At 45.6% G+C, this 17,061-nt stretch overlaps 1 protein-coding gene across 4 annotated transcripts in view; it reads right to left on the reverse strand.

Annotated features, from left to right (window-relative positions):
- The window catches only part of AGO2 (argonaute RISC catalytic component 2), a 517,461-nt gene that overhangs the window by 368,711 nt on the left and 131,689 nt on the right, over positions 1-17,061 (reverse strand). For all 4 annotated transcript variants that reach the window (XM_086966263.1, XM_086966266.1, XM_086966265.1 and 1 more), the window contains exon 8: positions 16,605-16,752. In XM_086966263.1, coding sequence (XP_086822389.1) covers positions 16,605-16,752 — 148 coding nt within the window. The remainder of the gene's footprint in view (positions 1-16,604; positions 16,753-17,061) is intronic.

A 17,061-nucleotide genomic window follows, 5' to 3' on the forward strand; every position in this document is an offset into this window, starting at 1 on the left:
GACATGTTGCATACATATATGCATGCATAGACAAGTGGCTGTGTTACACACTTTAGAAATGGAACTAGACCTTAGTAATGCAGCAGTAGCGGCTTAACCCCATGCACAACAGGATAACTGAAAGCCTTATTAGAAATGTGTAAGAAAGTGGCTCTGTATATAATGGACCAAAGTAAGGTACAGTGTGCACACAGTCCCCAGGGGTATGGCAGAGGCTAAAGTTAGATATAGAGAAAACAAAACAGGTGTGTGGCGGGTCGGGGGGAAATATTTACTGACCTTACTGCTCGCTTCCCTATGCCAAGGTAAAAAACACACAAAAGAGCAGACAAGGTCTACAAATGGTGTGTAACTGCAATAGCGACCGTGAGGCACTAGTGGCGAGCGCATGAGACAAAGGGTTGTTAAAAATGGAGACTATTAGTCACAAAAAGGCAAAAGTAATTCCCATCAGACCACCCATGTGGTGGAGTTTACGTCATATGGGAATCACTGATCATCCCATCCCAAATCCGACCATATAGTGTCGATACGGGAAAGGTTGTCAAGAAATAGTCTTGTTGTGACACCATGAAGTGTTGTGAATGGACAAAGTGCAGTGCTCAGGGTTGGGTGTGACATCTTGTGTACTATCACACGTCAGTTGGGTTATATGTATAGAACCATTGGGTAGGACATTGTAAAGTTGTGTGCTTACTGTGTCTTTTATGGGAATTACTTTAGCCTTTTTGTGACTAATAGTCTCCATTTTTAACAACCCTTTGTCTCATGCGCTCACCACTAGTGCCTCACGGTCGCTATTGCAGTTACACACCATTTGTAGACCTTGTCTGCTCTTTTGTGTGTTTTTTAAAGTTAGATATAGCCTTACTCTCCAAAGTGGTAGCTTGGGCGAGCAGTAAGGCAGTATCAGAGGATAGTGTAAAGCATTTTTTGTACACACTCAGTCAGCAAATGGTATCACACACTCAGGAAATGAACTCAAGGTCAATTGTTTTGTATATAAAAATATATAGTTGTTTAATTTAGAACCACAGTAGGTATCATAAATACTTTCTCAGAATGAGATGTTGCAATTGAATACTTTCAAATAGCAATAGACTTTTAGATGCAATAGATACAGTTGTTGCAATATGCAACACAAGTTAAACACAAAATAACATTGAGCTCAATAGGAGTTTTCTTACTCTGGGCTGGATCCTGGATTCAGGGCTGGATCCTGGATTCAGCCCAGGTGCATTTCCTGTAAACAGTTGAAAGAAATCGTTTTTGTTATACAGGCGATTTTGAATGAATATTTGTAAGTTTGAAAAATCGACACTTAGAAGAATTTCTGGTAAAAAACAGACAATGGGTTCCTACGGAGGAAAATTGGGTTAACAGTAAATACCGGTTATAATTACTTTTCAGGTTCAGTACTGTGCTCAAAGATACAGCAATGGGATCTCTCCTGATTGCAGGTGAGTAGGTTTTGATGTTCGGACGATTTTTAAGGAATATTTCAAAGTAGTGAAAATCGACACCAGCCAATGTTACCCTATGGAAAAAATCAAGTTATCGGTCTTTGGGTAAGTACTTGGCTGGCAGAGTTATGGTTCTGGGGGTAGACTCGGGGGTCTCCCATGGTCAGGTAAGTACAGTTGTTACACCCTCAGCGGCACAGGGGCAGCCGGGTGCAGAGTGAGTAGGCCAAATGTAATCCTATTAAGGATAGGGGGCCTTTGGTTGGTGGCTGCTAGCAGGCGGACCACGCGGCTGTGGGAGCAGAGCTCCTGGTCACTTACACAAGGCCTGTGGGGAAGTAGAGTAAGATAGGTGTTGAACCCCCATTGACACTCATGCGGCATGGTGCAGAATGCTTTTGGGCCTTCGGGCGCCCAATGTTACTCATTGGAAAAGCTGGAAGTTGAACAAAGGCTGCAGACCACAATTTCGAGAGGTAAGTTGGGATCTTGGAGGATAGGTACACACCCAGGAGTTGGGCACAGGGGGCCGTGGGGCGCGAGGTGCAGGGGTGTCTTTGACGTCAGGAAATCTTACCCTAAGCTGGTCGCGGTTGGAGGGGTCCCTTGTTGTGAGGCTGCAGGCGCCGTCAGGAGCGTCAAGGAGGGTCCGTGGGCACTGGATACGTGGTCACAATCGCCGGGTGTACGTCCTCGTGGTCTTTGTTCACTCAGACACAGGCCGGGCTCGGCGGGTGCAGTGTGCGCTGGATTCGCGGTTCCTGGCTAGCACCAGGGGTGTTGTTTGTTTGAGCAGAACCTCTGCTCGTTGGAGTCCTAGTATTCAGATGAGCAAGGCAGGCAGGTCCTCAGGAGTTTTCGAGGTTGCTGTCCTCAGGAGACGCCGGTGTTTTAGCAGGAGCAGGTTCAAGGATCAACAGGCCGGTAGGGCTGGGGCCAAGTCAGTTGGTGTCTTCCTCTTAGCAGCTGCACAGCAGGTTTTTTCTTCTGGTTATTCTTTCTTGTTTTCAAATCGGGATCTGAGGAAGGAAGGTTCAGGGTGCTCCAAAATACTAAATTTAGGAGTGTTACAGGTAGGGAAAGGGCAGGGACCAATGGGTCCCTGCCTGGGGTGAGTACATCCCCCATCTTGCTCCTCTCCTGTGGGAGGGGGGCAGGAGCCTATCTCTGATTGGGCAGGGCTCACCATCCTCAAGATGGCGGGAGTCCGGAGTTATGCTTCACCTCGCCTCTCCCCTCTGAGGGGTGGGGTTGACAGAGGCTAGCACACCCCCTTTCCTCACCTAGGGTTTCCCGCCTGTCTTCCCGCCAGAGTGGGGGTCAGAACCGGTGGAGGCCAGTTGCTCAGTACAGCAATTGACCTAGAGAAGCTCACAAAAAGCGGCATGCCTTTGAAGCTTTCCCTGCCCATCCTGGGGGAGGAGTCTTGGCACCTCGTCCCAGGATTTGCATTGTTTCAGGCGCTGAGAGCGGCAATCTCTCGACCCAAGGGGTCCAGAAACATGTCTGGTGTTGGCAGCCTCGGTAACCACGCACTCAGGACACTGGGAGTTGGTTAGGTTTCAGGAGGCATCTCTAAGATGCCCTCTATAGTGCATGTTACATTAAATCCCACACTGGCATCAGTGTGGGTTTAATGTGCTGAGAAGTTTGATACCAAACTTCTCAGTCTTCAGTGTAGCCATTATGGTGCTGTGGAGTTCGTAATAACAACCTCCCAGCACCATATACTCTTAATGGCATCACTGCACTTACAGCGCCCAGAAATGGCCCTGGGTACTGTAGGGGCACAGGGCTCATGCACCTGTGCCCACACCACTGGCATTGTGCACCCAGTTAGAGGGGTAACTGAGGTATGCAAGGGAAGTGTGTTTGTGGTCATGGCACACAGGGATGTGTGCCATGTCGACTCTCTGTTTAGTTCTGCCCCCATAACACTCAGCCTGCAAAGGCAGTGTGTGTGTCAGGGGACAGGGTCCCTAAGGGTGGCACAATAAGTGCTGCAGCCCTCAGGGCTCTTCTCTGGTCACAGTGTCATGGGTGCCATGTATCAGGGGCTTTCATGTGGCCAGAGCTGCCAATTGGGTTCTGGTTTCAATACACTTTTAGGGAAGGAACACAGGCCCTGGGTACCTGATTGGCAGGAACCCAGGGCACACTCAGTCAAAGTACATCAGCAATTCAGCGGCAAGTGGGGGCATACCATACAAGAAAGATGGCACTTTCTCACACAATGACATAGAGGAATACAACAAACTTTGAAGTTACCAAACTCTTACAAAATAGGCTCATGGTTGACAAAAAAAGAGGGCTAGTTTGTCTACTATTCATAGGCTTATTCAAGTAGAAATTCGAAATTATTTTACTATCCAAGGAATGTACAGATCTTGTTGCTGGATTACAGGGATTTTGAATAAAGGTTGGAAGAAAAATAGTATAACAAGAAAATCTTTGTGTAGGAAGCTAGCTCTGTATATGGCATACTACCTGGTGGTTATACCATGCAGAGATTCCTCCAATAGTGTACAGGGCTCAATGCAAACCCAAAGTGCTCCATTTATGGTAGCGTGGGCAAGCCGCCTTATGCCTAACACAGAGGAGTGTAAGACATTTGTTGTGCACACAAGGACCAATAAATGACACATGATCCAAAATTAGATCCACACCAATTTTATAAAAAAAAGCTTTGCTCAAGATTTATTTTAAGACCAAGATCTGCGCAAAAAGGTAATTACGTTTTTAAATAGGAATTCTTTACAAATTCAAAAGCGGACACAGCAATTTTCAGTCTTTGCAATGTTAACCTATGGAGGAATATAATAACGCGGTTTTACAGGTAAGTGAACAACTTACAAATCCAGTCTCGGGTAGCAGGGTCAGTATAGGGCCAGGTTCAGGAAAGCCAAAACACTGCACCACCAGCGGCACAGTGGTTGCCAGGAGCAGAGGTAAAAGTTGAGGATCATGCTCAATGTTACCCAATGGAGACTGGGGGTGCTTGAAGTCACACTGCTTGCAAGAAAGTAAAATGGTTGCAGGTCTCAAGCTTTGGGGTTTTAGACAAGCATGGGGGCCACAATGCACCCCCAAATATACACCACCAGTGGCACAGGCGCAGCCAGATGCATGGTTTAAACACAGCGCTGCACACCCAATGCAAACCAAAGGAAGAACATGGATTTTAATACAGGCTACAGGCGACGAGCTGAAGTCTACACGCAGTAGATCAGAGATAGCAAAGGTATGGGAAAATGCTATAGGTCGTAGGGACAAAATCAGTCTAGCTCCCCAAAGCCCAGGGGCTTCAGGTGCAGAGGTGTCCTTTGACGTCGGGTTTTCCTACCAAAGGCAGTCGCAGTAGGGGGGAGCCTTTGTGTTCACACTGCAGGCGGCAGTGTGGAGTCCAGGAGGGTTCAGCCAACACTGCACTTGGACTCAGGATCGCTGGGAACCTTCTGTGGATTGGTGGGCCAACTGGACAAAGGCGTCGGGTGCAGCATGGTCAAAGATCGCAGATCTGAAGGGCACCAGAGTCCTTGGTGTTGTTTTCATGTGGACAGAGCCGCTGTCCTTGGGAGGTCTGGGCTTCTTCAAAAGGTAGGCAGTTGTGGAGGTTGCTGACATCTGGACAGGTGTTGTTTCTTTGCAGGATTTTAAAGGGCGGCAGCCAGGCTGGTAGGTTTGGGGCCAAGTCAGTAGGCGTCTTAAGTCTTCTTCTGCACCGCGTATCCATCCTTTTAGGTCTCGCCTGAGCCAGCTCGCATGCGCTGCTCTGCAAGGCTTCTAGTAAGGACTTCCATCTCGCACATCTTCCTCATGTTTTTTTTCCCTGCCACGCATTTGATTGGCCATTTGCGTAAGGCTTCCACAAAAGAATGCGCGCAAATGGCCAAAGGCTCGGGTATGTCCCGCCTTATCTTTAAATGTTCCCTCCTACCACTTATGTCTCGGGAGTGAGCAGCGGCGCCATCTTTTCCAATTATTGCGCTGGATTCCATTTGCCTCTCTCGCGGTTGCGTTAATTGGAAACAGATGGCACCGCTGTTTGCTCCAGAGACACATAGGCTATGTAAATGTAAGGGTGAGACTTACAGCGCATTGTCTTACAGGCAGCCAGAGCTCCTTTTCAATTGAGGTTTGCTTCTTATAAACAGATTTAGTTTATACTTATAGCCATATCATTTGAGATAAGAGCTTTGTTTCCATATATTTTATTTTTGGCCAGCATGTGTGAAGCTTCCACCATTCACGGCAGTTATTTTGTGTTATTCTTCAAATGTATCTCGTTAATAACATGTTTTCGGCTTTGATCTAATCCGAGCTGGTTTTAGGATTCTATTTACTTCAGGATTCTCTATTGACTATTAAATCCGTTGACTTTGGGTATTTTAGTTTGTGTTATCATGAGCTTTGTATAGCTTCAGTATTAGGGGTTACAGATCTTGGTGGCTCACGTTTAACATGTTTTATCATCGGGTTAAGGCCTTTCTTTCCTAATCTGCAGCCATGTACACAGGTGTGTACGTCCCAGGCCGCTTTGATATTACAGCCCGCCCGTCATGCACATATGGGCGTGGTATGCGTGTTCGATAACTGAATTACTAGTTGAGCTGAAAGCCTATCGTGCAGAGGAAGGAAGTAAACAGTTCATTTCAAGATCACTCTTAGGCTATGGTAGTTTACCCTACTTCACTTTGCACACCCGGAGGTTCTAGTGTTTCCAGTGTGACACCAACATCTAGTTTGTCAGCTCAGTTTCCTTCACGGTTACTCTGGACTTCTTGGCACTAGTAGTTAGATGGCCTTTCCTTTCCATCCCACTTACCTCTAGGGAATAAATGCATGCTTTAAAGTGTACAACTTCCTTTACTCTCAACTCTGCGTTGTGGCAGGACAGCACTGAAACAGCAACTTTTTATAAGCTCATCCAACTTTAATAGTGTTCCTCTTAAGCACTTCTGGTGAGCATTCAACTAGTCCTGCACTATCCATCCACCCCTTATTGTCTTTGCTGAATGGCTCCCTACTCCGTATCAGCACAAAAGGACTGTACCCAGTGAGAGAAGGTGTCAATCAGTATGTCCACTACATTTTCTTCAACTCCACCTCCCATCTCTTCTTATTTTCACAAGCTGTTTGGATGTCGCCTTTCATTACCCAATTAAATCGCTCCACTGCTCCTTTCCCTGCTGGGTGATATGCAGAAGTATAGACATGCTTCACCACATTTTGTTTATAAAACCGTTTACCTTAGACGCTGTAAAAAGCACACCATTATCACTCAAACGTTTCCTCTGCAGCCCTTCTCTTAAAAATACTACTTTCAGAAATGTCACCACTGTGTCCGCATATGCCTTTTGCACCACGTCCAAATCCACCCATTTGATAAAGTAATTTGTAATGTGGTCTTGTGGTATATAAACTCTTGTCAGTTAATGCACTGCTCACAATCTCTCACTCTTCTCTCAACCTCTAAATCCAAACCTGGCCACCAATAAAGGGGCTTAGCCCTTCTTTTTGTCCTTACTATTCCAAAATGTTCTTCGTGCCATAATCCCAAAACCTACTCTGACTTTGCAGAGGCACAATTCTTCCTCCTCTCAACAAAACCAGTCTCCACTCCAATCTCATTCCTGGTCTCCCAATAACCTTTCAAATCGGTTTATTCGCTCTACCTGGCCCTTTCCATCTCCTAAGAAGAACTGTTAAACTCTCTCTCTCTCTCTCTCTCTCTCTCTCTCTCTCTCTCGAGTAACTCATCCTTTTCATGTTCAGTCTCCCACTCCTCTCTCAAGGGAGTGAATGCTTTCCTCATCCACTGAAGCAATTTGGTAATCATTCAGACCCTGAAACTAGTTTCTGCAGACCTAAGAAGAAAAAGCATTGGCAAAGCCAATAGGTCTCGCCTTTGGGACCTTATAAGTATTTAATTATGCAGCACAATATCCTTGGTGCAACATCAACTGTTGCATGGCTAGCCACTTATAATGTCCCAAAGGCGAGATCTATTGGCTATGCCAATGCTTTTTCTTCTTAGGTCTGCAGAAACTAGTTTCAGGGTCTGGGGGAGCCACATAAATACAAAAGTTAGGGGCTTTTAAGGGAGTAACAGGTAGGGCCAATGGCCACCTTACATGGGGTGTCTACAGCCACAATTATACCACCCTCCTGTGGGAGTGGGCACAGTAATAGCCCTGATCTTCAAGATGGAAGGAACTGAAAGGTGTACTTCACTTCCTTCCAATCCCAATGGGAATTCCATTTCCCTTGCTTCCTCGCATGAAGTGCACCTGAAGTATCTGAATTTTCATTACGAGTACCAAAGGGCTTTGGGCTAGAACCCCTGCACCTGCTCCGCTTCACGTCATCCCTCACAGAAGGGATGTGGCCTTCCAAAGGGGTTATTTAATTCACTGCTTGCACTGCACCATCTAAATTAACAAAGCAGCAGTTGCAGGTCTCAAAATATAAGGGCTTGGCGTAAAGCAGCAATGTAACAAGGGCAGCCCTGTTTAAAGAAAAAAGATCTGCGCTGTGGTCTACCAGCAATAAGAAAAAAAGACACCACACTTTCAAAACAACATGGAACAGTGGCAACTGAAGAAAAAAGGTACATTTGATAATTTCAGGGGGAATCAGTTTTACAAAATTGAAGTTGTGTACAAAGTGTATTGGTTTATGTCCCACAGTGGAACGTCCACACATCCTCATAGCAAGATCTTGGATAACAGTAGTCTTTTTAACCTACTTGTCCCAATGTCCCAACGCCATAAGCTGGTAAGTTTTGAATTATGCCAATGAAAGACTGATGAGAATCTCTGTTTAACAGGAATTTTGTTTCATGTGATTCTGAGGCCTCAAATGGACTACTGCTTTAAGGTTCTGAACGCAATCCTCTCAATATTTATTGCAAACCACAACTTAGAGTACTTTGCAAACGGGTTTCTATGAACTGAGCAACAGATTATGCTTCTGGTTATTTGAATTAAGGGGATCCTATACAAAGTGGAAACCACAAATACAAATATCCTTCATATGGAGTCCAATCCAGTTAAACGTTGATAATTTATCTGTATATTTTAAAAAGTGCTTTAAGTAACCTTTCAGTTACTTTTGAGCGCTTAGTGAGGATACACTCAGTGTGTAATCAGCAGCAAACAGCAAAGGAAGTAGAGAAAGCATCAGATCATTAGGGAGGAGTGCCTCAACTAATATTCTAAGATTACAGGCCTTGATGATACACAAGTACCGCTACACAGCCTGTTAAAAAAAAAAGTCACTTTGTTAAGGTCTTGAAGAGAAGTTGGTGATATTTCCACAGCTCTAGACCTTGTACTCGCAGGGATCTGACACCTGTTTCATCTGTTGCGTAATGTTTTTTGAATCAGGTTTGAAGCTGATGAGTACCTGTTTCTGTAGGAAGCTGGCTCGGTATATACTATACCAAAGTGAGGTATAGTGTGCACAGAGTCCAGTGGAACCCAAAAGGTAGGCAGAGGTAAAGTAGATTGCACCTTACTCTCTAATAGTGGCAGTGTGGGCAAGCAGTAAGGCTTTATCAGAGGACAGTGTTGTATTGTATTTGTATTTGGTATTTGTAAAGCGCGAACTGCCGCTACGGGGCATCTGAGACAACAACCGTGAGAGTTAAATGGCGTCCATTACATAGGCATCAGAAAGATTGAAAATCCAGGTTTTTAATTGTTTCCTGAAAGAACTCTCTAGATCAAGGAGTCTGAGTTCTATGGGCATGGCATTCCAAACTTTAGAGGTCAGGACCGTGAGGGTTTTTTCCCCCCTTGGTTTTGTAGTGAAACTTGGGGATAGTGATCAGGTTACAACCTACTGATCTCAAGACTAGTTGGATTGTAACGGGTGTATCTTCTTGAGAGATACCTGGGGCCGATGTTGCTGAGAGCTCGAAAGGTGGTTAGAAGGATTTTGAACAAGATCCTTTTATGAAGGGGCAACCAGTGCAGGGTCTTTAGGGCCGTGGCTGCGGAGGATATTCTTGGCAATTTAAGTACCAGTCTTGCGGCTGCGTGTTGTAAGCTCTATAGTTTTTTCAACGTGGCCTTTTTAACCCCTGCCATAAGACCGTTACAATAATCAAGACAGGAGAGTATGAGGGCCACTGCAACCGCCTTTCTAGATTCGGTAGGGAGGAAATCAAAAAATTTCTTTTGAGATTTTATAATACTAAAACAGCTTCCAGCCACATTCCTTACATGATGGTCAAAGGACAGGGAGGAGTCAAAGAAGACCCCCAGATTTCTGGCTACTTCTACCGAACTGGGCGGCGCTGCGGTACCCTCTGGCCACCATTTACTTGGGTTGAAGTTGACATTTTTACCCATGGGCAGTATTTCCGTCTTGTTGGCATTACATTTCAGGTGGTTATTTTCCATCCACAGAAAAACGTCCGTCAGACAATTCTGAAAGTTCTTTTCTGCATTTGTGGTGTTTTTATCTAAGGATACAATCAATTGCGTGTCATTGGCGTACGATGTTACTAGTATCCCATGCGATTCGATTAAAGTGATGAGAGGCACCATGTAAATATTAAATAACAGTGGACTCAAGATGGAGCCTTGTGGAACTCCAGATGTAACCTTTTTTTCCTTTGAGAGGAAGGAACCCAATGAGATGGTCTGTGTTCTCTGAGATAAGAAAGAGCTTTACCAGTCAAGGGCAACCTCTGTAATACCGTTTATTCTCAGCCTACCGATCAGAATTTTATGGGAAATGTTATCGATCACTGCCGATAAGTCTAATAATATCAAGACGGCGTTTTTACCTTCATCCTGTAAAAATTTAATGGAATCGGTAAGTTCAATGAGGGCCGTTTCAGTGGAATGCCTTGGTCGAAAGCCCGACTGCTGAGGATGTAGAATATTGTGCATTTCGACAAAGTTCTTTAGCTCTTGGTGGACCATACATTCTGTTATCTTCCCAAGAACTGGGAGGAGAGATATTGGGCGTAAATTGGAGAGATCAGTTGTGCTTTTATTTTGTTTTTTCATAAGCGGTTTCACTATAGCTTTTTTCCAATCAGGAGGGACAGTGCCTGAGCTAAGTGAGGCGTTAACTATGGCATTTATGATGGGATTGACTACATCAATTATTTGGTGAAGGATCAGCGGGGGGCAGGAGTCGGAAGGCGCCCCCGATTTGCAGACCATGATGGCTTTGCAGGTTTGTAGGAGAGACACTGGTGCAAACCTACTCCGAGTGTGAGCCGGTGTCACCATAGTGGCATTGGGGCCCGGCGTGGGGGGGGGGAGAGGAGATGGGCAGGAAATCCACCTGGAGAAGTTTAATTTTCTCCTCAAAGTAGTCAGCGATCTGATTACATAGACCTTGAGACGGCGGGATTACAGATTGAAGAGCTTTCGGTGGGTGAAAGATTTCACTATGGAGAAAACAGTTTTTTGTTTTTGATGAGCCTCTTTAATGGCTTTAGTATAATAGTCTTTTTTGGCTATTTTGATACTAGCAAAATATGCATTCCTGTGTTTTACATAGACAGCTTTGGCTGTAGGTTCATAAGTTTGCCTCCATTTGCTTCACTCTTTTTGCAAAAAAGATGCATTTCAGCAAGGGACTGAGTGTACCAGGGGGCACTGATCTTTTTCCTTTTCTCCATTGAAGAGGGGCGCTTTGGGGGAACAAGCTCCTTGATAGCCTGTCGCAGCCAGGTGTGAAAGGTTTTCGAATCCTGGACCACTTCACCAGACAAGCCATGGGCCTGGGGCTGCAGGAGAGGCTTAAGCTTAATGCTAGCGGCGACCGCCGTCCAATTTGGATTGGATAGAGGCTGCTGAATTACCTTTACTGTTTTCAAGGAACCGGGCACACTGATATTGAAAGGGATAAAGCAATGATCTGTCCAAATTTGCGGGATAGGCGCATGTTTAACCAATGAAGGGAGGTTAGAACAGACCCCATCGAGAGTGTGCCCTGCACGGTGAGTAGCCTGGGCCACTCGTTGGTGGAGTCCGAAGATATCAAGTGTCTGATGAAAATTGGTAACCTGGGCGTCGGTTTTGGACTCCAATTGAAGGTTGAAGTCGCCCAGCAGCGTGAAGGTAGGATAACGCAGTAAAAGTTGGCCTAAGGATTCCAGTAACATGGTTGCACTACCGGGGGGACGATATATTATGCCTCCCTTGAAGGACGAGGCCGCATTGAGCACGATAGAAAAACCTATGCCTTCAGCGCCTTTGAGCGGGCCTAGATTAAATATATGGCATTTCAGGGAGCTTCTGATGACTATAGCTACTCCACCACCTCTGCCGATTGACCTGTCCAGTCTAAAGATGACGAAGCCGGGCGGGAGGGCAATCGCCAGGTCTGGGTTGCTGGAGTTGTTAAGCCACGTCTCGGTTATGAAAAGAAAATCTAAGTGGTGGTCAAGGATTAATTCCTTGATGTCTTGACTATGGCAGCACATAGACCGTGCATTAATAAGCCCCCCTTTAAAATTGAGAAGACTGGTAGGAATGATATCTAGATGGGACGGGGGTCGGGTGCGGACCAAGGCGTAGTCCATCTACAAGTTCGACATGCGAAAGGGCCCCATAACTGTTCCATGGGGATAAATAAACTGAGCCTGCGAAAGTCACCTACATGATAGGGCAACTTTGGCAAGATTTGTCCAGCATGGCCTGCGCCTGTCGCGGACTTGGCGTGGACGGGCGCGGACTTGGCGTGGACGGGCGCAGACGGGCTCGCCTTTGGCGCGCCCACTGCGCGTTCGCCACATCCGTGCCTAAGTAGGCGGCAGGAAGTCGAGGGGTTGAGCCTGCAAAGTGCAACACCCTGAACGACTAGAGCGCTGATCTTCAGGCGGGTCAGGGTAAAGTTCCTGTCCCCGCATTAGCGCTCCAGAAGTGAAAGCGAAGGGCTGAATGAGGCAATGAACAAAGTGAGGGAAGCAGCAAACAAAGTTATTTTAAAAATCTATGTCCTAGGAATTACAGCGCAACAAAATTAAATAAGGTAATAGAAAGTAGTTTTTTAAAAAGCCCAGTGCATGGGCAGCAGCGTTATGAGCACACAGTAAAAACACCCAGAACACTCATGTTAAGCATTTGTTGTACACACTCAGTCAAAAAATTTTGTCACACACTCAGACTGAACTTCAGACCAATTGGTTTTGTATAAAAATATTCTTTTAGTTATTTTATTCTGTAGAACCAAGCACGCCTGGCACAGGTGAGCAATACATACTTTACAATAGTAATGCTGTTTGTAAAAAGTTTGATTTGCAATTGTATGTGCACTTTGATTTGATTGCAGTAGTGTTACTGATAATGCAATGCTTATCAGAGTACAGTACATATACTTTGATGACGATTTTTTGTAGAATGTCAAGTAGATTACTTTACAGATTACTTTTCTTACACAGTGCAGTATTCATGGACACTGCACTGGGACATTTCCTGTAAACAGGTGAGTAAAAGCGTTTTTTTGTTAGTTACAGTTTTAAAGGATTTCTTAGATTTTCCTACTCCACACTTAAAAACTTTTCACAGAAAAACAGTCAATGTTATCCTAAAGAGGAAAATAGGGTTATCGGTTCGTAGGTAAGTATTTGGTTGTGGGAGCTGGGTTTCTGGGGTAAGACTCAGGGGTCCCCCAGGGTCAAGGATGCACTCTTGTTACACTCTCATCGGCACTAGGGCGGCCGAGTGCAGAGTGCTGAGGCCCAATGTTATCCAATGGGCGGTAGGGGCCTTCGGTTGGTGGCTGCTTACGAGCAGGCCACTGGGTTGTGGGAGCAAAGCTCCTGGACTTAAGCTCAGGGCAAATGGAAGTTCAAGCCCGCACAAAAAAGTGCACCCTTAGCGGCACTGGGCCGGCCAGGGGAAGAGTGCAGTTTTGGTGTAGCTTTCAATAGGGAGTCTCCAGTTTGCCAACACACTGCAGGCTCGGGGACGTAGGTCTTCTGGGTGCGACCACCACTTGGAGTGGTAAGTTGGGCTGTTGGGGGTTGGTTAGGCACCATCGCCTGGGCCACCAAAGGCCGTGGAGCGTCGGATGCAGTGGTGCCTTTTAGGGTTGGATATTCTTACCAGCTCCTGGTCGCGGTTGGGGGACCTTCCGGTTTGAAGCTGCAGGCGACTGCTTGAGGCAAGTCAGGGTTCACCGGATCTCGGGTCAGGATCGCCAGGGAGACCTCCTTGTGGTGTAGGCCATTCGAACTCAGGCCAGGGGTGTCAGGTGCAGACTCGTGGATCTTTGCGGAGCTGGAGTCTGTTGGTGAACAAATCCGGTGTTCATGGGAGACAAAGTCTTTTCTTTTGAAGGCAGGGCAGGTCCTCTGGGTGCTTGAGGCTGCTAGCTGCGGGACACACAGGGGTTTCGCTTCTGCCGGTTCGAGATGGGGACAAGCTGGTAGGGCTGGGATCAAGTCAGTAAGCGTCCTCCTCTTGTTAGCTTCGGCACGGCTGTTTGGTCCTTCTTTTCTTCTGATTTCTTGTCTGAGGAAGCAAGGTTCAGGAGTGCCCCTAAATACTAGATTTTGGGGCGTTACAGGTAGGTAAAAGGTTGGGACCAATTTATGCCACCCTTCAGTGGGAGGGGGGCATATGTCTCATCCTGGTTGGCTGGGACCCCCCCATCTGCAAGATGGAGGGGACAGAGTTGTGCTTCACCTAACCTCCCCCACTTGAGAGGTGGAGTTGGCAGAGGTGGGCACAACTCTCTTCCTCACTTGTTTTTTCCGCCGGCTCTCCCGCCCAAAGTGGAGGTCGGAACCAGTGGGGACCAGTTGCTGAAAGCAGCAAGGGGCCTGGGGAAGCTCACAAAGGCGGCAAGCCTTTGACGCTTCCCCTTCATGGACCCTGCACATCCGGGGGGGGGGAGGCTTGGCACCTTGTACCTGGATGTGCATTGTTTCAGGCCCCCGGCAGCAGTAGGCTCTCGACCAAGGGGTCCAGAAACATGTCTAGTGGTGGCAGCTGAAAGCAGCCACTGAGCCTGAAACTAGTGGTAGGTCGTTTTTCAGGGGGCATCTTTAAGATGCCCTCTGTGTGCATTTTTCATTCAATCAGTGTGGGTTTAATGTGCTGAGAAGTTTGATAAACTTCTCAGTTTACAGTGTAGCCATTAAGGGGTGGTGGAGTTCGTAATAACAAACTCCGATCACCATATACTCTTAATGGCAGCACTGCACTTACGTCGAAGAATGGACTTAGACACTGTAGGAGTACAGGTCTCATGCACCCTCACCACTGGTATAGTGCACCCAGCTAGAGGGGTGACTGATCTATCCCAGGGCAGTGGGTTGTAGGCATGGCACAGGGATGTGTGCATCTCTTCACTTGGTGCTGCACCACGACACACAGCCTGCAAAGGCAGTTTGTGTGTGTGTAAAGGTACAGGGCCTCTAAGGGTGGCACAATAAGTGCTGCAGCCCTTAGAGGTCTTTCCTGGTCACTGTGCCCTGGGTACCTTTGGTACCATTTACCAGGGGCTGTCCTGTGGCCATAGATGCCAATTGTGTTTAGGTTTCAATGCAGTTTTAGGGAAAGAATATAGGCCCTGGGTACCTGATTAGTAGGAGCCCAGTGCACCCTCAGTCAAAGCACATCAGCGGTTCAGCAAAAAGTGGGGGCAACTATGCAGAAAGATTGTACTTTCTCACAGTTTCTCGCAGTTATTTTCTGATGTTCTCCTAAAGGCGGCTTTGTGGATGCTTGAATTGAATCTGCCTTAGATTGGTAGCCAAATCAGAACAGGTATGACATGGTCTTAATGAAGCTAATCGCACATTCTCACATGGTTCACTTTTGTAGTTTCCGTAGTCTGGAAATGAATGATTTAGGAAGGTCGGAATAAAATATGTCAGAATTCAGGCCTCTGCTCAACTCGACTGGATGGTCGTTTTACTAATTGGAGGATTTATGGAGTAAAGAGAGCTGGAGATTGATCACATACCCCCAGACCCTCTTCCAGATTCCCTCTTAATACTAACGTACTTAAAGTTTTAAATTAAGGTTAAACACTTATTGCAGTCTGTTAAATTACTTTATGTGCCAACAAAGCCTCCACAAAAAAGTCTACAATACCATAAAACATACTAGGCAGAACACTACAAATTCATCCAATACATCACAAGCAAAGAGTTCTCACAACATTACACACTAAAGCAAATACACTCAACAGCCAAATAACAGGCTCCATACTTTCAACACAGGTCACAAAAGCACTATTAAAATACAATATGCACACAACATAAATATACAACTTCCAACACAAAAATGTTAATAGAACACTACACTAACATCCAAAACAGGGCACATAAACCATATAGTTGGGGATCACTGTGCTCAAAACAGCCCACCTTACTAAAATTCAAAACAGACCACTGAGAGAACTCCTAACACCAATGCAACACCATCAGGATAGGCAGATAGAGAGCTACAATGGTTTCCAACGGCATCCACAAGATATGTATGTATATGTGTAAGCAAGCAAACAAGATAAGCAGCAAAGGACAATGTACATTATTTGGTTATGTTGGGAGATGGAGCAAGATCATTTACACCACAAGACGGTTAACTTCTTTTCACAATTACATTTCGAATATTATGGGTTTTTTTAATGCTCAGGGAGATTTTAAGTGACTTGTTTGCACGATGGGCGTCTGAGAGAAGAGGCTGAAATCAATCTCAACACCCCATGGACTAAAGTCAGCAGCATAGCTCCTAGACTAGACCACAAAACACTTCACTCACCAAGTAAATGCTTGGCAATTCACATCCCAATCTAAATTACAACAAATCCATTTGGTAAGACCCTTGGAAACACCCATCAAAAACTGTCACCGATTTACTTATCAATAATTAAGACAAGCCAAGTGAAAATTGTAAAAATATTTTTTTAAATCACTGATGAGAATTTCACAGGTAAAACTTAGCACCGTGCTTGTGAATGAATCCTCAAAATCAAGTTAGCGCTGCAACTCAACACCTACATCAGAACAGAAGAAGCACTGCACAAATATTACAACACAAGAAAAGTTAAACATTTTCAAGACTGAATGAGTTCTCAAAAACTGGTCTAGCCACATAAATAATTAGCCAACTGAAGTGACACAAAGAAATAAAAAAAAATTAGATAAACACTACTTGCCTCAAGAGGAAGGTATGTATGCTTTTGCTCCTGTCCGACTTGTAAACATGGAAGATGAGGGTAACGCAGGACAAGCTTGTGCCGGTCCTTAAAGTACTGAGCTACAGTGCATTCTACTGTCTGTCCACTCTCTTGCTGAAGTGGAAATCTGAAGCAAAAACAAAAAGAAAAGAACTTGCATATCCTGGAAGCCTTTACAAATCGAGGATAATTTCACACTGACATTTCCATTTGGATAATGCTGCAGCTTAATAGCCAAATCATTTTCATTATATTTGCATTATCAGATAATTTGAAACAAATGATTGATAAACCCAAGGTTGACTTTACTTGCGTGTCAATCAGTATCATAACAAATGAATCCACATGTGGGGGTGGATGTTCAGCGGTTAAAAGAGAAACAGTCATTCCACTCATGCGAAGAGCCCTAAGGGGGCTTCAAAAGCGCTCATTCCTC

The sequence above is a fragment of the Lissotriton vulgaris genome, chromosome 4_1 (genome assembly GCF_964263255.1).
Source record: "Lissotriton vulgaris chromosome 4_1, aLisVul1.2, whole genome shotgun sequence".
NCBI classification, from domain to species: domain Eukaryota; kingdom Metazoa; phylum Chordata; class Amphibia; order Caudata; family Salamandridae; genus Lissotriton; species Lissotriton vulgaris.